We start from the raw sequence: 22,064 nt of genomic DNA, 5'->3' as shown, positions 1-22,064 counted from the left end.
TTTTGATAGAGTGATTCTTGTTTCCAAATTTTTTTTCTTATTTCTGTGTTTTTTTTCCTCTAATTCGGTTTACTTTAATTGTGTTCACAAATTTTCTTAGCCTTTTAATCCATTCTTTTGACTAATGATATAAATTTATTGATTAACATTATTGATCTGATTTACTATCATTCATATAATTATTGACATTATATTTCTAATTTATACAATGATTCAGTGAAAATCTAACATATAATTAGTCAGGAAGAAAAGGAAGATTTCTTAATCACGGATCTCTCATCAAGTAAATCTCGTCTACATGTGAATCTGTAAAGGCCATGTTCATTTTTTTGTTTATTTTGTTTTTTGGGCTATTACACTCACATAGAAGGAAACGCTTAGATGGTTAAAGTGTTGAGGTGTGGAGCTTTTGTAGGGATGTGACCATGGATAGTGGTAGTAGTAGTCATTATATATTATTATTATTATTAAAAAAATCTTTTCAAAATACTACTCCTACTGCCACCATTACCACCACCACTACTACAACTATGATACGACGACGACTACTACACACGACCGCTACCACTACCACTACCACTACTACTACGACTAATAACCAAAACCCACCATAAGTTTTTGGTGTTGATGTTGTTGCTGTTGATCTTGTTTCTCATGGGTCTGGCACTGGATATTGATCAAATAGAGTGCTTGAAAGTACCCTTGTCAAAGTTCTCTTACTTTGTCTGCTCTATTGGAAATAGCCCACGATCAAAATATGTTGAAACAAACAACTGAACTAAGAACAACTTGAGGCAGAAAGAACAATGTGAGGGGAGAGAGCTTTTGGAATAAAGAAACCTTAAGCGCTTGTGCCTTTCTATTCTTTGTTGTTAAAAGAACATACATCTCATAAATATTTACACGGGAGAAGTCACTAACAAATTTTCCAAGCTTTCTCCCTGAGTTACCAACTTCTGACCATTCTCATTAAGACTAACATATTCAAATCAATAACTATTAAATCAGTTATCCTAAAACTGATTAAGTTAATAACTTATTTTACTAAATCAAGCATATTAACTCACATTCTCCTTGGTAAGCTTGACTTCCCTTGAGATACTTCACTTTGAGCAACTCCCGCATATCTCCAAATTTAATCCTTGCTATGGTTTTGATGAGAATATCCACACGCTGCTCTCTAGTTTCAACTTTGCTTGGTCCCTGGTAAACTCTGTCTTCTTCAAAAGAAATTTTAGTTTCGCAACGTGCAATTTCTTCCCCTCCTCTCTTTTGTGCAGAAAATTGATCATTATAACCTATTCCTTATTTTTTTCAACCTTCTTTTGAGCCTACCTCTAGGTTTCTTTCGTTGATATGACAATTTTGAAGTCTCATTTCTCTTACACTCTAGTGTGGCCTTCCTCTAGGCCTCCTTGGTTGAGATGATATGTAGATGAAACACATCGACTAGTAAGTTGCACTTAACTAATTGGGTAGCCTCTGGTTCCTTCTTGGATTTGTACTTCAATTCCTTTTTCTCCTATCCATTGGTTTCTTCTTCACTTTCTTGCTGCCAACACCAATGGATACTGTTGGAAGATGTTGATGGTCTTTCAATAGTATCTTATACGAGCGGTTTTGTGACCGTTTTACCTTCATCAACAGGGCTCCGTTTCTATCGTATATCTTAAGCAACAGATCGACTATCTCCACGCTACTACCTTCTTTTGTCATTTGATCAAGGCTAATAATATTGCTCTTCAAACTCGAAATTTAGTATACATTGGTCAATAGATGTTGATCACCGTTCTTACACTAGAACAAGATAGATCCTTTTCCTTGGATCGTTGTTAGTGATCCATTGCAAAACTTCGTGTTTCCAATAAATTTCTCATCAAACCCCTTGAACTTTGCTCGATCTACAGTCATATGATTGCTCGCACCGTTGTCTAGGTACCATATGCTCGTCTCTACTTGTATTCTCCATCTATGAAGGGGTTCGCCATAACCTTCTCTTCATTAAGCATCAATAGGTGGGTCATTTTCTCGGCCAACATCAATGCAGGTTCTTCATCATCCATGAACAAGAGGTTTGCCTTCTCACCGCGCTCCTTGTTGCGACACTACCACATAGTGCCCATATTTTCCACAAGAGTAACATTCGATCATACTTTTTTCCTTCTAGGGGTTGGCATTGTCATGGGTTTGTGAAGTATTGTCATGGCCTCCTCTGTCACCATGTTTGCGACCACGTCCACGACCTCCGTTTTCCTTGTTATGGCTTCCACAACCCCTCATACCTGATAAAAAAGAGTAAGTTGCATCATTTTTTTTCGTCCGTGCGAGCCACTTCTCATGTGTGAGTAAGAGATATTTCTCCTCCTCTTTATCTTCGTAGCCACGAAGTCTCTCCTCATGGACCTTAAAATGACCAACAACCTCCTCAACCACCATGTTCTTGAGATTTTCGAATTGCTCAATGGAGGTAACAATCCACATTAATCTTGGGGGACAATTCGAAGAAACTTCTTGACGATGGAGATCTTCTCCACCATGTCACCTAATGAACAAATGCCGCTTATTCGTCAACTTCATAGCAAAGTCGTCTATTGACTCACCGTCCTTCATGTGGATAGCCTTGAGCTCACTATTCAAGGTCTGTACCTTTGTTTTCTTGACACATTCCACACCCATATGCATTGTATGAAGCATCTCCTATGCTGCCTTTGCCGAGTCCTTCTTTGCCCATTAGAACAACGTCCTTCGAGACTACTTGGTAGATGACGACAAGAGTCATTCTGTCCTTATGCTCATCAATGTCCTCACCATGCTCGATGGCGTCCCACACATCCTGTGCCTGTAAGTTAACATGCATCTTTATCGACCATGTTGCGTAGTTACTCTTCATGAGTAACGAGTAATAGAGCATTACAATCCCCCCTCCCCCTCTTGCTTTTATCATTGTCACATCTAGGGGTGTACATGGTCCGGGTTGGGTTGAGAGATTTTTTTGACCCAACCTAAAAGTTCGGGTTGGTTGGATTGGTAACCCAACCCAACCCGAAAATTTTCACAACCCAACCCAACCCAACCCGAAAATTTTCTGGTTGGGTTAAGACTGGGTTGTCGAGTTGTCAAATTTTTTTTAGAGTTTTATTTATCCCCAATTTATAATTACTCGGATACAATCTTAGATAAAATATATTAAAAGTTCACAAACAAACACAAATCGATCTATAATTATTCACATACAAAAAATCCATAAAAAACAACAAGCAAAAATTATAACATATTAACATAGTTCAACATTGTCATGAAACTAAAGACAGCTAAATACCAACATTTTGAGAATGGGTTAAAGTAGGAAAAATATAAGATAGATCATCAAATTAAATAAACAATAAAAATGATTAGTTTAAAGAGGTTGTATATAACAATAAAAATAAAAATACTATAAAATATTTTAATTGCAATATGGTGTGACATTGTTAAAGAGCCCTCAACCAAACCAAATAAGAAATTAAAAGAAATTAAAATAATAATAAAAAATGTATGTCCATGGTGTCTATCTCCGCATCTAAACTAAACCAAATAAGAAATTAAAAGAAATTAAAAATAATAAAATAATAAAAAAAATGTATATCCATGGGGTCGATGGCAAACCTATTAATATAGAAAATTTCTTAATATAATTTATATATTTTTATTTGGCTCGGGTCAACCGGAAGGTTACGCAAAATCGAACCGATTCCGTTTGGGTTCAGAAAAATGAACCCAACCCTACTCGAAATGCTAATTCAGTTTAGGTTGAATGTACACCCGTAGTCACATCCCCTTCGGTGACTTTGTATGGTGACAACATTTGTTTCAGCATCCTAGCTCTGATACCAAATGTTGGATATGATTCACGATCGATATATGTCAAAATAAACAACTGAAGCAGAAAGAACAACTCGAGGGGAGAGATCTTTTGGAACAAAGAAACCTTAATCACTTGTACTTCTCGATTCTCAATTGTGAAAAGAGTACTCATGAGTATTTATAACGAAAAAGACACTAAAATTTCCTGAACAAAAGACCAACCATTTCCTAACATTGGTCTAAGTTAATAACTTTGCTAAATCAAACTTATTAACTCACATTCCCCCAGTGTGCCTGCTCATTTTCTTTCCATTCAGTAAATTACTAGGTAATTCACAGCTTTCCACCGCCATTCCGACTGTCTCAATTTGTTGGACTCTTATGCTGATTAGTTGAGTTGGTCGCGCTTCGTCACCCAAAATCTAGAGGGTAAACGATTTTTTTCTCCACGACATAATAAATTTTGTTTTCCATATTAATCCATATTTGTTTTAGATATTGTAATTAATTTAGTGTTAGACCTACCAGTTATATTAGACGATCTTCTCACTCTATCTTCACGTGCAAATGAAATACAAATTACAGCTAAGAACAATAGTACCGGAGATCTGAGTTCTGATCTAAAGACATGGCTGAGCGCTGCACGGGTTAATTCAGAAACATGCATGAATGGATTCGAAGGCACCAATAACATTGTCAAAGGTCTAGTATCTGAAGGCATCAACTTGTTAACTTCACAGCTCTATAACCTTGTTTCCATGGTGAAATCGATCCCCAATCAGCCTGTTAGAAATTGCCCACGATCGAAATATGTCGAAACTTATAATTGAAGCAGAAGAACAACATGAGGGGAGAGAGCTCTTGAATGTTATTATTATTATTTTTTTTTTTTGGTGTAAATAATATACAAAGTATTTATAGTGGAAATTGTATAAGCAATCTCCTAAACTTTCCAATCAATAACTACTCAATCTTCCTAATTGCCTAAACTTTCACCTAAACTTTCAAATTAATAACTACTAAATCTTTGTCCTAAAATCGCTCCACGTTAATAACTTCTTTTGCTAAGTCAAGCTTATTAACTCACATTCTTCTCCATTGACTTTCACTCCCAGCAATTCTTGCATCTCTACAAACTTAACCCTTGCTAGGGCTTTGTTTAGAATATCGGCACATTGCTCTATAGTGCATACGAACTCCACAACGATTTGTCTCTTCTCAACACACTCATGGATGAAGTGGAAGCGAGTGTCAATGTGTTTGCTACATCCGTGAAATACTGGATTCTTCATCAATGCAATCGCGAATTTGTTATCAATGTAGAGAGTTACCGACTTTAGTTCACTTCTAGTCACTTCACTCAACAAATTTCTCAGCTATAATGCTCGACACAACGTCGCAGTTGCTGCCATGAACTCGGTGTCACAGGAAGATAGTGCCACAGTTCGCTGCTTCTAAGATTGCCAAGAGATCAAATTTTTGTTGAGATAAAATGTCATTCCTAAGATGCTTTGTCAATGTCTCCAGCTAAATCACTATTGGTAAAACCGACTAGTTATTCAAGACCTGGCCTTCTTTGATACTTCAACCCATAGCTTGTGGTTCCCTTCACATAGCGGGGAATGTGCTTAACCGCTTGATGATGCATCATAGTGGGCTTTTCCATGGACCTACTCATTGTTCCAACAATGTATGAAAGGTCCAGACGAGTATGAGTCAAGTATACTCAGTGGGATTCACCAAGCTTCCTTCAGCATCTTCCGAGTTGTAACTTTGCTTCCATGGGATACTTGGTCGGGTTGCATTCTGCCATCTTAAATTGCTGCAACAACTTCTTAGCATAGGCTAATTGCTTTAGCGTGATGCAATCTTACCTTTGGTCCACTTAAATATCGAGGTAGTACGAGAATAACCCGAGATCTTTCATCTCAAATTCTTTCACCATTTGCTGCTTAAACTCTTTGATGCCTTTCACACTTGTGCCAGTGACAATCAGGTCATCAATGTACACGCCAATGATGAATGTTTCAACCCCATCGTTTTTATATACACTACTTGTTCTTGTGAGTACTTCATGAAGTTTAGACTCTTTAAGCTCTTGTCCAGACGTATGTTCAACGCCCTCGGTGCTTGCCATAAACCATATAGGACCTTTGATAACTTGTACACTTTGTGCTTTTCGCCTTTAATGACGAACCCTTCAGGTTGGGCAACATACTCTTCTTATTAGAGGTCACCATCTAGAAATGTTGATTTGACGTCTAAGTGATGGACCTCCCACTCGTGTTGAGCTGCGAGGGCAAGAATCAAACTTACAGTGTCAAGTCTAGCCACAGGCGTGAAAACCTCCTCAAAATCAACTCCTTGTCGTTGCACATATCTCTTCGCCACGAGTCTTACTTTATGCTTGATAACATTTCCTTCAGCTTAAACATCCATTTCAAACTGATGGGCTTGTGTTTGGATAGTAAGTTAGTTAGTGCCGACGTCTTATTCTTCTCAATCGCTTCAAGCTCCTTTTGCATGGCATCCTGCCACATCATCTCAGTTGTTTCCTCACAGTAGGTTGTTGACTCCTCGGCCACAAGCAACACTAACCCATCAGGATCCAGTTCTAATCCAAGTGTATCTGCATAAATTTCAGCAAGTGAATGAAACTTCTTTGGTTCATCCTCTGTTGTGGATCCTCCTGTGCTCTCGCCTGAGCTCTCTTATTCTAGGGAGTTCACCACGCCTTTCGATGAGACTCGTGATGACATGTTTGGATTTGTTGGTGTTGCTATAGGGGCACTTTCTAGGTCTGTTGCGTCTCCCTCTTCTTCCAAAGCATTGAACTCTGTAACATTCTGCTTGTTATCGCCAATGCTGCACTAATTCCACTTCTCCTCTTCTTCAAATACGATATCTCTACTTACATGAATTTCTCATGTTGCGGATCATACAACCAGGAGCCTTGGTTCCATTCTCTACGCCAAAGTACACCATCTTTTGGCTTCTGTCATCAAGCTTTTTGATATATGGTTTTGCAGTCTTAACATGTGCTGTACAACCGAAGACTCTTAAGTACTCAAAGTGAGGTGTCTTACGGAACCATGCTTTGTAGGGGCCGCATGTTTCCAGTGCCTTTGTTGGTTAAACGATTTAGAAGATAAACCACATGTCATATTGCCTCACCCCAGAAAATTGTCTGGACTTGCATTTTCTTGAGTAGGCTTCTTCTAATGTTCATTATGGTGCGATTTCTTTGTTTGATCACACCGTTTTGTTGTGGAGTGTACGGTGCAGTGAGTTGACGTTTGATACCTTCATCTTCGCAAAACTTTGAGAAGTTATGGGATAAAAACTCACCACCTCGTTCGGTGCGCAAGGTTTTCAGCTTGTCATTAAACCCGTTTTCAACGAGTCTTTTGAATTTCTTGAACGCACATAATGCCTATCCTTTTTCTTTGAGCATGCACACCCACATCCAAAAAATGTAATCGTCAAAAAGTAAGAGAAAATGCTTATTACCAGCAATCGATGATGAGGTGATCGGGCCACACAAATCTGCATGTACTAGTTGCAGTGGTCGCTCAACACAAATACTGGTTTGAGCTGGGAACGACAATCTTTCTTTTTTGGAGACTAGGCTGTTAGATAAAAAGCTTTTTTTTTTTTTTGTCGTCGTCGTCTTTAGGTTATTCACACGTTTCCTTAAACTTAGTTAGTTGATTTTTGTTTTTAGGATATCTGAAATAACACTACATTTTAGTATATCTGAAATAACACTACATCTATCATTGAAGAGTGTATTTTTAGCTGGCCATTTATGTCAACTTTATGTCCGAGATTTGTTGGCCACTCGCGCCAATTTTAGGATGTAATCTCTTTTAAATAGACAAATTAAAAGAGAAACATTTGTTCCATGTTTTTCAGCAACAAATCCCAAAGCTTCCATACTCTTATTTTCTCTAGTTTTTCTTCTCCCAACAATTTCTTCCTCAAGGATTTCCTTTATTTTCTTCAGTTTTTCTTCTCCCATCAATTTCTTCGTAATTTTTCTTCGTAAAAGATTTCCTCGCTAGGAAAATTTCTCAATCAAAGATAACGAGGGGTATCAGAGCAAGGTTTATCTACCAGTGGTATATCTTTGTGGAGAAGTCAAGTTTATTATTTCAATTGGTTAGAACGTTGACCTAACAATCCACATGCATTGTTTGCAGCGTCTCCCATGTTGCCAACATGTGAAGGATGTCCTCTGAGACTGCTTAGCAGATGTTGACAAGAGCCATCCTATCTTTACGCCTCAACATCACCATGCTCGACGACGTCCCATACGCCCTGTGCTTGTAAGTTAACACGCATCTTTACCGACCATGCTGCGTAATTACTCTTTGTGAATAACGGGTACTGAAGCGTTACACTCCCCTCCCTTTCGCTCCTTATCGTTGTCACATTTCCGCCCACATGCATTGTTTGCAGCGTCTCCCATGCTGCCAACATGAGAAGGATGTCCTCTGAGACTGCTTGGCGAATGGTGACAAGAGCCATCCTAACTTTATGCCTCAACGTCACCATACTCGACGACGTCCCATACGCCCTGTGCTTGTAAATTAACACGCATCTTTACCGACCATGCTGCATAGTTACTCCTCGTGAATAATGGGCACTGGAGCGTTACACTCCCCTCCCTTTCGCTCCTTATAGTTGTCACATCTCCTCTGACAACTTCGTGTAGTGACGACATTTGTTTGGACATCCTAGAAGCTTTGATACCAAATGTTAGAAATTGCCCACGATCAAAATATGTCAAATCTTATAACTGAAGCGGAAGAACAACTTAAGGGGAAAAGCTTTTAAATAGAGGAATCTTGAGCACTCATACATACGTACATCCATCTATCTATTTATCTATCTATATATATATATATATATATATATATATATATATATATATATATATATATATATATATATATATATATATTTTGTTTAAATAACGTAGTATTGAGGATTTATAGTGGAGATTGCATCATCAATCTCTAAACTTTTAGATCAATAACTATTAAACCTTTCTAATAGATCCCCTCAACTTTCAAATCAATAACGACTGAATCTTCTAATTGATCTCCTAAACTTTCAAATTAATAACTACTAAATCTTTATTAGAAAATCACTCTAGGTAATATGATCATATGGTTCCATTGTTAAGGCAAATATTAATATTCATAATTCTTAAAGAATTATTTATTTATTTTGTAAATAAAATTTCATTAAAAAGAAGAGATATAAGTAAATATTTTGAAAATATTACACTGTATTACATAAAATAAAATAAAAAATATCGAATTCAATTAATAAGATAATATCATCTAAATATTAATATTATCAATATTTTATTCTTTTGATACAGTTGATAAAATAATAATAATAATAATAATAATAAGATTTAGAATAAAAATTAACAGACGTGTAATTTTGGAGGTAGAATTAAATATTTCAAAGATAATTTAATTAAAAATTATTAAATCAATGTAAATTACAGACCTTTTTTTCTTAAAAAACGAAAGAAAAAAAAAAACAAAAAACAAAACAAAACAAATCTGACCCTACGGCCATTTATGCTCGCCGTCTCCTCCACCTTCTAGCAGTTCTGTGCTCCCGCCGCCGCCGCAATCGTATTTCTTCAGCTCGTGCCGGCGTAGCATCTCTCTTGTCGGGTCTGCATTGATTTTCTACTCTTTTATTGTTACTGTTATTCTTTCAATCTTCATCTATGCCTTTATTCTCACAACGAATTAGGGCTTGTTAGTAGAGGAGTTTGTTTAGGTTTTTTTTTTTTTTTTTGTGTGAATAGCATTAGCCGAATATATAAATTTCCTCGCAGAAACTGTCGAAGTAATCTATCATATTATCCAATTCTATTTAAAACCCTAGCTTGCAGTAGTTATTTTTGATCGACCGAAGAAAAAATGGAAGTTCTATCCTCATATTAACCATAAAATTGGTTAATTGTCACACCAATGATACTATGGATTTATGGACATAAGAGCTTTTCGTATGCTTTGTACTACATGTACTTGATTTAGAAAGTTATAGAAAATGATTAGAGTAAAAGACTTATGTTAAAAAGTTCGTATATAGTATAGGTATTGATAGTGAGGGGCGGTAGAAGAAATGTGGGAAAATAAGCTTTAATCGTGGGAAAATACTTAGATGTGTTGTCTACTGAGAGAGAAGAGAACAAATGCTTGAAGCGAAGAGTAGACAGAATAAGAAAAGATATAGTTGAACTCTATTCTTTTGTTTTTTACTGCTGTGCAATGGTCCATTTTGCGCGATCTTGGATATGGGGAGTTTGTCGAAGATCTTAGGTTGTTCGTTTGAAAAATTCTTTATTTGAATAATTTCCATGCTCAAGTGCATTCCTTCGATAAAACGGGAGAGAGTAAGGTGCTTAACAAATACTACATGGTTGTTGGGATTAAATGGGACAAGTGCATGCATTCCTCTAAAATATGGCATATTGGTTTTTGGGATGTGCTAGATATTGACTGGTACACCATTCTGTTGTTTTCTACTACAGTGAGATAAAATGGGAGAGAGGAAGGTGCTTAACAAATACTACCCACCGGATTTTGATCCATCAAAGCTACCAAGGGTTCGTAGGCCCAAAAACCAGCAAATCAAGGTCCGTATGATGCTTCCGATGAGCATCCGATGCAATACTTGTGGTAATTACATATACAAGGGTACCAAGTTCAATTCTCGCAAGGAGGACGTCGTTGGTGAGGCAAGAGAATGCCTTTGATATTTTTTCCTTTTGACTTAAAACATAACTTAAAATATGTTTGTTCTTATTACAATTAATTTTTTCATGGTTTTTTTTTGCCTTATCTCAGACATATTTGGGAATTCAACTGTTTAGATTCTACTTCAAGTGTACTAGATGTTCTGCTGAACTCACCATCAAGACAGACCCCCAAAACTCAGATTATATTGTAGAGTCGGGAGCCACACGTAATTTTGAACCGTGGCGTGAGGAGGATGAAGTTTCAGAGAAAGAGAAACACAAAAGGAGTGCTGAAGAGATGGGGGATGCAATGAAATCTTTGGAGAATAGAACCTTGGATTCTAAACGCGAGATGGACATCCTTGCTGCTTTGGATGAGATGAAGTCTATGAAGGTTTTCTTTTTATTACATTGTTTTGTCATTGAGATTCTTGGTTTGTGCTTTGTTTCTTGGAGCTGTGGCTTTGATTGAGATTCTTCTATTATTAAGTTCAGTTTATTGTTTTAAACAACTTGGTGGGTGTTTGTTTTGCAGTCCAGACACGCAACTGTGAGTATTGATTCAATGCTTTTGGCTTTGCAACAAACTGCTGCAGAAAAGGTATGTATAGCACAAATCATTTGGACATGAAATATATGAGACGTAGTATTGAAAACAAAAACCTAGGTTCTCCTTTTTCTTGTAGGGCGTCAATTTCACCATTTTTACTAATTTTAAAATGTTTACTTTGCAGGAAAAGAAGTTAGAAGAAGAGGATGAAGCGTTGATAAAATCTATAGTCTTCAACGTGAGTTTATAGTTTCAAAGTGTTTCTCTTCTTCCATTTACAGTTATTTCTTTTTGTTTACTCCTGTGAGGAATTATGAATTTTCATATACATTTGTCAATATTCCGATGCGCAGAACTCAAACAATTATGTTAAAAGAATTTCAGATGATCAGTTTGATGATAGCAGTCCTTCTGAACAACCTTCAACCAACAATGACAAAACATCCAACATTAATGCTAAGGTAATAAAATAGCAAGCAAAGCTCCTTTTATTCCATATAAGTAGATTAATAGTGAACATTAATAGTGTGAGTTATACATTTATAAACTGGATTGACCAATCAGGTCCAGTCTCTGTGAATCTCAACTATTTAGCTTCTTCTTAACTTCTTCATGACATAAGAAGCTAGCTGTGCAGTTTTTATTATTCTTTGTAAAATTTGGTTGTGCAGTTTTTGAGAGTCTGAGATGTTTGGCCAATCAAGGGTGAATATGGTGATTAGAAAGAATTTGTTGAAAGCAATTTAGTAAGAATGAGATTAGACTTTAAAGTCTTGAGATCTTATGGCAGCCACTATGTGTTCTATTTCTCTGTGATATAGTGACATAGTGTACTCTTTTTGTGTACTTTTTTTTTATTTTTTATAGTTGATTCTTTCTTTTACTGTGGCTTTAATATTCTTTTATGGCTGGATGTTAGTCTTTAAGCCTTCACTGGGGTTAAGGCCAAGTTAATTGGCTAGCTGTGAGACTGTAATTTTTTAAGCTCTTAGTTACTGTTGCTAATGACTTAGATGCTGATTTGTGGCCCCTTTAATAGGGGTCTCTAGATTGTAAGAGATATTATTTATTAAGTTACTGTTGCTAATGACTGCTGATTTGTGGCTCCTTTAATAGCGATCTATAGATTGTAAGAGATATTATTTATTAAATATTTGATTCAAGAATCCTGCAAGATTAGTCTTATGGTAGTTTGATTGGGAACCTAAATGGCTGGAGGAAAGAATTCAGTTGATGCCACCTTCTGTATTGATGTAGCTCGAACTGGTGAAGAGGTTAGTTAATGTCCGCTCCTGAAGATCTATCTTTCAACGTCTCCTTAGAATGGAAGAATCCATGGTAGAGACGAAGAATAGCCAACTTGGTCTTCACCAAATGATGAAGACCTTTACTGAATGGATGGACTTGATGTCCACTCGGCCTTACTATGATCTAGAGCCAAGTGCCCCTTTCAACCTCATGAAACACAAGCAAGAACACATCAAGAACTTTAACCAAAGACGTCCCCTAGAAATGGCAAGAAGACCTTAAGGTTATCCAAGAAACACACTCGTTAAGGTTATCCAAGAAACACACTCGCGCCTCTTCAAATTCAAGACCCAAGTTCTTAGGACTTGATAGTTCTAGCAAGGAAGAAGAGCTTTTTAGAAGAATCTGGAATGTTCAGAACCTCAAAGGTTCAATTCACCAAATTACCCCCACAAAATACTACAGATGCCTCATACAAGCTTCTGACTGATAAGCACCGTTAGCCTTCGACCTTTTTCCATCGGGCATCTTGTGGTGCGTTTGAGTGTTCATGGCAAGCTCCATCCAAAGAAAATGGGGCCTTCTCCTATTGTTGAACGTTTTGGTCTTGGTGCCAACAAAGTTTATCTTCCCCCATACTTCAAAATTTCTCCTATTTGTATTATTTTTATGCACAAAGATGCTTTCATCTTCTTTCTTTCTTTCTTTTTCTTTTTTTTTTTTTTTTTTTTTTTTTTTTTTTTTTTGCTAATTAACCCTATTTGTAGCATTCAAATTTGTATAAACTTTTCTCATTAGCATTTCTATCTAATTGATTGCAGAAGCAAAAGCTCTCTGAAGAATCTCCACATGATGATCCTACCACTACGACAAAAGATGCTATTCTTCATAGCCTCACGGGTGAAGGTAGCTCCACTTTTCATTTTTTCTAAAGAATAAATCTTGGGTGAATGAAGTGGATGATATGACTACGATACTAAACCTTTAATTGATTTGCTCCTTCTTTCCATATATCAAGCAAGCATATGATACGACTATGATACTAAACCTTTAATTGACTTCTTTTTCTTTCCATATATCAAGATAGCGAACGATTTTGCATCTATTGAACTTTTTGCCACACCTTTTTTTATGATACTTTGGCATGTGGATTTTAATGCATATTATCTTTTTTATAGAAATATATATAAAACAATGTATAAGAGCATTAAAAAAAAAGGCTAAACACTTGCTGCAGAAAAGGCTAGATAATAGACGACCATAAGGGCACGTTAAGTCTTGCTACCTCCCAATACTTTCTCTATAGTTTCTTGACTCTCAAGAAAGATACCTACTTTTATAGGTTGATGTTGTTACATTCTTTGTCAGATGACGGAGAAAGACCTTGGCTATAGAGTTGTGACTTAGCTATGACTGTTTGGAATTCTTTTTTTTTTTTTTTTTTCTTTTCTTTAAGGTGCTTGAATGTCGTTTGCTAGTCACAAAGGTCTGTGGGAAATGATTGAGGTGTTTCCCATTTATCGTTTTGGCAGGAGGTTTTTGTGGCCAGCTAGGATTCGAGGGGTGAGAGGAACAACAGAGGACACCTTTAGAGGGCTTGAGAAACCCTAGTGAACATGTAACCTTGTTAGATTCCCTGATTTTCTATAGGTGTTGGTGTAAGAGCCCGAGCTCATTGCTAGCAGATATTGTCCTCTGTGAACTTTCCTTTTTGGGCTTCCCTTCAAGGTTTTTAAAACGCGTATGTTAGGGAGAGGTTTCCACACATTTATAAAGAATGCTTTGTTCTCCTCTCCAACTGATGTGGGATCTCACAGTTGGACACGCCGTAATTACATTTGTAATTATTTTCAAGATCTTGGAGCCTCTTTCCTTATTGGAGTTCCTTTTAATCAACTTTGTTTTTTTTTTGCATGCCTGTGTATTCTCACTTTTTCTCAATGAAAGTTGGGTTGTTTCTAAAAAAATGGAGAAAGAAAAAGGTTAGAATACGGCCCTTAGAAGCAAATCTTACCTTTAGTCTCCATATTTCTTAATCAATTGATAGCTGGTTACTGCTGCTCGGCAATTATGAAAATAAGTTGGAGGCTTGTAGATTGATGACTTTTAGCTTCTTTTAGATACTTAATGTTGGAAAGTTTATTGACAAATTGAGTGCTCAAATTTTGATGCATTTGCTCTTTTTTGTTGTTTGACAGGAGGCGATGGCAATGGCGCCACATCCGGTGATGCTAAGTTGATTTCTAAATCCTTGTCAATTAAGGTTTCCATTATTAAGAAACCAGAATTGACTCCTCGGGTGGAGACCAAACAGAAGTTGGAAGTTCAAATCGGGGACACGAACAATGGACTAGAGTCATTGTGCCAAAACTATGGTAGTGATGAGGATTGATATATTTTTATATCGGTTTAGGTCACATTTTAATCTTTACCAACGTTATCTTGTATTCTACCTATTTTTAGCAAGTAATATTTTTCAATCCACCATTTCAATTGGTGATGCTTGTACAAACGTAAAGTTCTATCAATTGGCAATGTTGCCTCTACAAAAGAAAAGAACCCATGAAAAAGCCTTTGTTGGATACGACGAGTAAATTTCTGGAGTAAAATAATGGTTCTTCGTCTAATTTATTCTTCTTCTCATCCCTGTTTCGAAAGTCGGGGAGTTTTGTAAATTAAATTGGACGGATTCCCCTGCCCCGGTTGGAAGGAGTAGTAGATTTGTAGCAATGGTAATGTGTGGCAAATGCTAGAAATTGTGAGTACAAAATTCAAAAGATAAAGGCTAGACCTACAAAATTCAAAAGATAAAGGCTAGAAGTAAATTAGATGTAGAACTAAGATTTGGAATCTTATTTTAAATTGAGTCACCCCACAAACAATCAAACTTGATCAAGATTTGATTAAATGTGCAATCTACCACAATAATTACTCAAAACTTAGAAATGACAAAAATGATGCTTAAATTTCTAAGGGTAAGGTAAAATTCTCAATTTCATATCTCAATTTCCTTCTTCCAAGACCTGTTTTTTATCTACTAACTTGTTCATATCTCAATTTCATTCTTCCAAAACCTGTTTTTTATCTACTAATTTGTGGGTATTCATAGTCTCTTCCCGGAAGAAAATTTCAATTCTTTATATCTCTAATCAAATAAAAGAAAAGAAGGCTATATAACCTTTACCACCTTAACCTATGTGACATAACTCCCAAATTAAATTGGTTAGTAAATAATAAATACCCCTAACCTCCATATTAAAATGACTAGTTAATGGTGAAATATGGTAACATGCGGGTTACAATAACCTTACCTTCTATATTAAAATCTAGCTTAAACATGACAAACAAATATTTAAATTGTAATTAAATAGTGCCATTAATGAAATGTGCTTATAAGTCATCCTTCGACTAGTTCCATAAATTTAAGTGAGTTCATTAAATGCAACTAAAGTGCACTTAATGATCTCTTTCTTGAAGCTCAACTTTGCACAACATATAAGAGAGGTCTCCAACATTTTCTAGAATTTCCTTTGATAAGCTCGTCATAGCTTGAATATAAGTATACAAGGTTTGTTGTAGCTTCTTGACTCTTGTCCTTGTAATTGAACCTTGAGGTATGAAAATTTATTGGTCGTGGTTCATATCAAGGTATACTACTAAAGTACTATCGATGGTGCCTAGTGGAGAGAACCATGACCTTTTTATTGTTCCATCTTGAGTGGCACAGTGACAGGTAGTTTTACTATTCTAACCTAAAAAGGCAAAGTAGCAAGTAAACTGTTCTAACCCGATGAGGGTACATGAGTAGGTGGTTTATTGTTCCAGCCTGGAAAGACATAGTGACAGGTAGTTTGCTAATCATAGAAACGGTAGATGTTGCTCGACACCAATAAGGAGAATCCATAGAGCTTAGTAAGAAGATATGTATGGAGTACGGTCACCGTTTCGAGCAAAAATGGCTCCTCCACACTTATGAGTATTACCTTAAGAAGTTTGACAAGAGCCTACAACTATGTTGCTTGGCGAGTATTTTTATACTCATGCCATGTTATTCTATTTTTGTCAAATGGACGGTAGACGACAGTTGATAGCTAGAGCATGCAAATCCATGCAACTACACGAGGTGTCCTTTAGATCGAATCGTCTTCCTTCTCATCATTTTATTATTATTTTAAATGCTACTTCTTCAAACTCATATTTTTTTTTAAACCGTTTTAATTTGACTCCGTAGATATCACCTTTAAACTATTTTTTTTTTAATACTGATTTTGAATGCATATTTAAATTTTAAATTCCTTGTGTCTCCGATTCTACAAAAGGAAATTTTACTGCGCTCCTTTTTATCCTCGAGTGTACGTGACGACCTATGATTCAAGGTATCGAAAATTGTATGGTCACATTCAAACACTAAACTTAAAAAAAAATAGCAATAAGTAGGATAGGGTTAGAATGATTAAAAATTATGTCAAATCCCATTTAAATCTATCAAACAATAAATATAGAAATCTAAGTTAAAGAACCTTACAAATGAAAGCTCTAAAATGGTTATGAAAAATTTATGAAAAAATCAAACAATTCTTCCTTTAGGTCCTCACCTTAATTTTTCATCTTCTTTGGAGATGAGAGAGGAGAAGGGAAAAGTTAGAGAATACGAGAGAGAAGAAGAAGAGAAAGGTAGAACAAAATTTTAGTCCTCAAAAAGGTAAATAAAAGAATATAAAAAGGAGGCCAATTTCCCTAAGAAATATCAGAAATCTCAAATACATGAAAATGGCAATCCAAACATCATCATCCAAAATCATTAATGCTCGTTATGGTTCAGTCCATTTTTAAGAGATGAAGATATCCATTAACACCTCATCCAAAATACCAACAAAAATAAAATACCTAATTCCTTTATTTGTAAGCCACCCACCAAATCTCTTCCCATACCTCCCTTTGAAAAGGACAGCCACCGCCTCATATAGAAAGAAACCTCATCTTTCTCCTAAGATGACAATTCAAAAAATAAATATCAAACTTATCAAAAAGGAAAACAGAGGCAGGCCCAAGAAGGCTGACCCTTACTACTTGAATCACTTGGCCCCGCCACGTATGAGATCACTCCACCAAAAGGGCCAGAAGCTGATGCCCACCTTCTGTTCCTGCAAGGAAAAAAAGACAAAGGTAGGGTGTCCACAATTTGTGATGAGAACTGTCCAAAACCTTCCCCAGATGTCTACTTTTTGTTAGGAATAAGATTAATCATGTCCACTCTGAGTTAGGAATAGGAATAAGATTAATCATGTCCACTCTGAGCATAAACTCTCGTACGGTTGGAGATGTATTCCTTACCTATAAATGTTGGAGATGTATTCCTTACCTATAAATCCGTGATCATTCCCTATAGTCAACCATCCTCAGCTTTTGCAGTTTCAAATTCGGCTTCCCAGGTATGTGTTCAGTACCCTTTTCCGATATGAGTACCTTTGAGTTTTGTGAGATTTACTACATCAGACCTAAATGAAGCTGCAAAGAGTTGAAGAAAAAAGAAACCGGTTCTTCTTCTGGAGCACAATATTATTTCAATTCAAGACAGTGAAAAAGCTTCATAATGAAATGATAATACTCTATTGCTGTGAGAAACTACAAAAAGAACTCATCCAATGAACCAAATTGATGATGGGATAGGAAGTAAACATATAATACAGATGGATGGTTAGGTGCAGCAGCTGAAGGGATCTATCTGTACGGGCTCCTCTATAAAACACATCATGCTAAGAATAAGAATTTCAACTATCTATACTTCTACTGTCTCATTATTAATTGATAGGCTATGAATATAAGAAGCAAGCTCAAAACTGAGAAAACCTGCAAATAAATTATTCACAAATCAGATACTTTATATAATAATGTAGAAACAGTAATAGGAATTGCAAAACAAAATAAATGGCGTTCTTACATTTCTTTTGGACGATGAATACAACAACTCTGGGAGATACCCCTGCAATCCAATGTTATAAACTGGTGTACCATCAGGATAGTAAAGACCATAGTTTCTCTCCGATGCTGGACCGGGTTTCAAATCCTCGTTAAACAAAGCAAAAACATAGATATCGATCGGAACTGATGGTTTTGCCGGGGTTCCTTGTCCACTCTGAATTCTTCTTAGCAAATTACCATTATACAACCCTGCGTTCTCTGGTGTAGCACCGACCTCGTTCATATCGCCCTGAGATGGCCAACCAGTCTCAGAGACTTGGACTTGGATATCTGTATGTCCCATGGCTTTGATGGCAGCATAAACCGCATCGATTTGAGCATACAGCATATTGTCATAGTGCAAATTTGTAATGGGATCAGTCATCCCTTGGTTAGGCTGGAAAAGCACATATTCTAGGGGAACTTGGGCAGGGCTATCCTTGTATGCAAAAAAGGGATATGCATTTATAAGAAAAGGTGACTTAACCATCGAGTGGAAATTGAGAATTGGCTGTATGAGTTCAGCAAGATCCGGCTTGAATGTCCCAGCCGACGGAGGGAAAGAGTTGGCTAGGATATTAAGAGAATGAGCTGTGGTAACAGAAACCTGCTTATCCAGCCCAAGATTAACAAGCGCGTTATAAACAGATTGCATTGCAGGAAGAAGATTAGACCTTAATTGGGAATCATTGGAGTTGAAAACTTCATTGCCAACTGTGATGCAAGTGATTTGAGTCTGAGAGATGTGTGTTTGAACATTTTGTTGAACCCAAGCTAGGGCTTCCTCGTGATCGGACATGTTCTGGAGATATTCATTGCCAAGTCCTATAATGAAATTCACATCACTCCTGGAGAATGCAAACAAGACATTAGGGTCTGCGTCGTACAATTTTACTCTACTGATGTTTAGACTTCGGAGAAGAATGGCGACGCGTGATGGGGACGGCAGATTATTAGCGATCTGGCCGTAGTTAATTCCAATTCCAACACTCATGGTTCGGATTACTGAACCTGAAATAAAACACAATCCGAATTCAAGAACAGCCAAAACGTTGAAAGAGGAACGAATCTTAAATTGATACTTACAGGGCATCTCAATTTCGTAATTATTCACTGGAGAACAGAAATTCGTAAAAGACAAAGAATATGCTACAAAAACGGAATTATAATCAACTGATCGTTACAATCTGTAGAGAAGAAAAAAAAAAGAAAAAGGAAACCAGAAAGAATTACAATCCTCTGCAACTCACTGAATTCAAGAAACAAACACAGAATCTCACTCGATGACACACTCACAACTCCCGTAACAAAAATTTCTACATTCTTTCTTGAATATCCGATTAAAATAAACAAGAAACAAGTTCCAAAGCATTTGCCGCAGTTTCCGAGCAGCCAAACAACCAAGAACAAGAAAGCAAACCTGAGAGAGTGAAAAACATCAACAGAACTCGGAAGAGGCGGTAGAAGTTAGCCATGAAGGACTGAAATGATAAGGCCAAACCAACAAAACACCGCGCACCGCTATGTCCGCCTCCGTAACGGCCGTGAATCAGCAGATAGGATTATCCCCAGCCAGAAACTGGGGACTAAATTTCATGGAGTACGCGTTTTACAGTGAGACGCTGCAGACGTATCCGGACAGCTTTTATTTGAATTACCTTGTTTTCTAAATAATATATATTTTTAGATAATTATTTCTGTAATTAAATATAATTAAATATATAGTTTTTAGGTTAAAATGACCATATTTATTTTTTTTACAGTTTTCTGAAAATAGATTATTGCGAATCTAAATTGTTCCCATTCCCTCACACCTCTTTTTCAATAATCAATTCATAAAAAAACCTGTGGGCCCCTTTCAAATATTTCTAATTTAAACCTTTTTCCGAAAAAATACTATAATTTTATTAAATAACTTTTATTTAATAAGATGTTTTTTTATTAATTAATTTTTTTTTTATAATAATATGCAAATAGCATATTTATATTTAAATTGGAAGGTGACAATATATTTTAAGTTAAATTATAGAAAATATTTCTAAATTTTATAATTTATTTTAATAATACCTCTCATAATAATACCGTGAACTTTTTTGAACTTTAAAAAGAATCTAAAAATATTATTATTCTAAATATGTGGATAGAAATTGATATCTATACCTATAAACTATATTTCTCTATAAATCTCTTTATTTCTCTTTATTTCTCTCTGTCTCTCTCTCTACCATCTTTCTACCATAGCCTACACCACTCCAGCTCGCATTGCAACCACTAGATCAGCCTAACGATCTATATAGTCTCGCCCATATCATACCTATGGCCTAATTGGTTGCCAACGACCTAACTTCTAAACCTGCATCGATCCAATTCAGTAATCTAACCCATGACCTAATTCAACCTTTGTGACTCTATCTTACCACTTTGGATCATTTTGGAGTTGTTTTTTCTTCTTTCTTTTTTTCACGTTATTGAAGTTTCAAGTCATTAGGATCAAGTTTAGAAACTAAACCAAGATGTTACTTCATGATAAGCTATAATCGACCATAAGGCATAAAGTAAGAAACAAGAAATACAAATATGTCATGCCCTAAAGTAGCACGGCATAAGACAAGTCCATTAAGACATGAAGATAGCTTGGTACCATGCAAGAAACAAGAACCTAGGACAATAACATAAAATAAGAATAAGGACAGGGATATGAATCATGAGAATTAGAATAAGAAAATAGAACCTTAGAACTAAGGTCCGTAAATTAGAATCAAGATTTATAACTCATAATCTATGACTAAGGTCTTTGGGTAAAACCATGACAAGAACTCGAGAGTAGAATCTAAGAATCTAAATTCTTAGGACAAGAACAAGTTAAAAAAAGAGTAGGATACCCTAACATACTAAAGATACTATTAAGAGCCTACGTGTAGGCTACTTATTGAGTCTTTATACTCATTAAGTTTTTTCATGCTTTTTAGGTGATAAGAAGGAGCTATTTGAGAACTCCTGTGTTTTAGGTGACAAGAAGGATCTGATTGAGAATGGACGTAAGTCAAGAGTAGCTATCATACCGAGCCGGTTTTCACTGTTTTAATGTTTTAATACTTTAAGTTGTTTTATTTACCTAGCCCACCCAATATATTCCAACTTTATTTCAATTTTCTAAATATATTTATGTTTTATTTTAAACATGAACTTTTTTTAATCATCCTTTTTATTTAGTCTTTTATGTTTTTAAAGATAGTTGCAGCTCGAGTCTAAGAAAAATTGGGTCGTGACATAGGGGCACAACGGTCATTTTCCATATTGTACATACAATGCATTCTAAACCAAAATTGCCATTCTAAACTTCTAAACATGCATATTCTTACCACCTAAGATAAAGAATGCATGCACGCTAGCGCGTCCCAATGATCCCTACAAGTATTACTTGCCTGAAGTCCGTGTGACTATTTACTTGGATGACACATGTCTTCTCGAACTAGACTTTTCATGTGTTAGGAGCTCCAAGATTTCTAAAATATCTCTAGAAGATAATATTTCAAGTTAAATTGAGGTTAGTCTTGTTGAAAAATTTGAAAGCATATTTTTCAAAGCATCTCTCATATGCTGTTACGTGCCTACACATGCGGTGGAGAAGCTACCAACACGCATTGTGTTGAATCGGTATGGCAACCCTAGAAGGGGGGGGGGGGGGAA

At 36.1% G+C, this 22,064-nt stretch overlaps 2 protein-coding genes across 8 annotated transcripts; one reads left to right on the top strand and one right to left on the bottom strand.

Moving 5' to 3' along the window:
* The first annotated feature begins 9,429 nt into the window (after window positions 1–9,429).
* LOC111438528 (coiled-coil domain-containing protein 94 homolog) lies at window positions 9,430–15,002 on the top strand. 2 transcript variants are annotated; one of them, XM_023076439.1, is made up of 8 exons: window positions 9,430–9,542; window positions 10,409–10,615; window positions 10,725–11,009; window positions 11,151–11,216; window positions 11,350–11,403; window positions 11,519–11,626; window positions 13,235–13,319; window positions 14,612–15,002. In XM_023076439.1, the coding sequence occupies exons 2-8, from the start codon at window positions 10,418–10,420 to the stop codon at window positions 14,803–14,805; spliced, it is 990 nt and encodes a 329-aa protein (XP_022932207.1). In that variant the 5' UTR covers window positions 9,430–9,542; window positions 10,409–10,417; the 3' UTR covers window positions 14,806–15,002. The 2 variants fall into 2 exon arrangements, with proteins under 2 accessions (XP_022932207.1, XP_022932209.1); XM_023076441.1 differs by lacking the exon at window positions 14,612–15,002 and adding an exon at window positions 13,946–14,140.
* A 2,118-nt stretch (window positions 15,003–17,120) lies between these two features.
* On the bottom strand, window positions 17,121–20,028 carry LOC111438529 (glucan endo-1,3-beta-glucosidase 14-like). 6 transcript variants are annotated; one of them, XR_002709684.1, is made up of 6 exons: window positions 19,795–20,028; window positions 19,461–19,523; window positions 18,355–19,385; window positions 17,776–18,263; window positions 17,475–17,557; window positions 17,121–17,400 (listed from the first exon to the last, which is right to left on the bottom strand). XR_002709684.1 is itself a non-coding variant. In XM_023076442.1 (5 exons), exons 1-4 carry the CDS (start codon window positions 19,847–19,849, stop codon window positions 17,489–17,491), a joined length of 1,218 nt encoding a protein of 405 aa, XP_022932210.1. In that variant the 5' UTR covers window positions 19,850–20,028; the 3' UTR covers window positions 17,129–17,400; window positions 17,475–17,488. The 6 variants fall into 6 exon arrangements, 2 of the variants coding, with proteins under 2 accessions (XP_022932210.1, XP_022932211.1); XR_002709683.1 differs by having other exon boundaries at window positions 17,129–17,400; window positions 17,776–17,879; XR_002709686.1 differs by lacking the exon at window positions 19,461–19,523 and having other exon boundaries at window positions 19,795–20,027.
* Between the last annotated feature and the right edge of the window lie 2,036 nt (window positions 20,029–22,064).

This window comes from Cucurbita moschata, unplaced genomic scaffold (assembly GCF_002738365.1).
Source record: "Cucurbita moschata cultivar Rifu unplaced genomic scaffold, Cmos_1.0 Cmo_Scf00076, whole genome shotgun sequence".
NCBI classification, from domain to species: domain Eukaryota; kingdom Viridiplantae; phylum Streptophyta; class Magnoliopsida; order Cucurbitales; family Cucurbitaceae; genus Cucurbita; species Cucurbita moschata.
The sequence above is the reverse complement of the archived record's forward strand: the minus strand, read 5'-3'. Positions and strand labels throughout refer to the sequence as shown.

What these genes read in the sequence shown, in the direction of transcription:
- LOC111438528 (XM_023076439.1), top strand. Translation starts at nt 10,418, where the DNA reads ATGGGAGAGAGGAAGGTGCTTAACAAATACTACCCACCGGATTTTGAT. An exon ending in TAAAATCTATAGTCTTCAAC is followed by an intron (nt 11,404 to 11,518) that starts GTGAGTTTATAG and finishes TCCGATGCGCAG; the next exon opens with AACTCAAACAATTATGTTAA. An exon ending in TCATAGCCTCACGGGTGAAG is followed by an intron (nt 13,320 to 14,611) that starts GTAGCTCCACTT and finishes GTTGTTTGACAG; the next exon opens with GAGGCGATGGCAATGGCGCC.
- LOC111438529 (XM_023076442.1), bottom strand. Translation starts at nt 19,849, where the DNA reads ATGGCTAACTTCTACCGCCTCTTCCGAGTTCTGTTGATGTTTTTCACT. An exon ending in GATGTTTTTCACTCTCTCAG is followed by an intron (nt 19,524 to 19,794) that starts GTTTGCTTTCTT and finishes CCGTTTTTGTAG; the next exon opens with CATATTCTTTGTCTTTTACG. An exon ending in ATTCATCGTCCAAAAGAAAT is followed by an intron (nt 17,558 to 18,354) that starts GTAAGAACGCCA and finishes TTTTCCTTGCAG; the next exon opens with GAACAGAAGGTGGGCATCAG.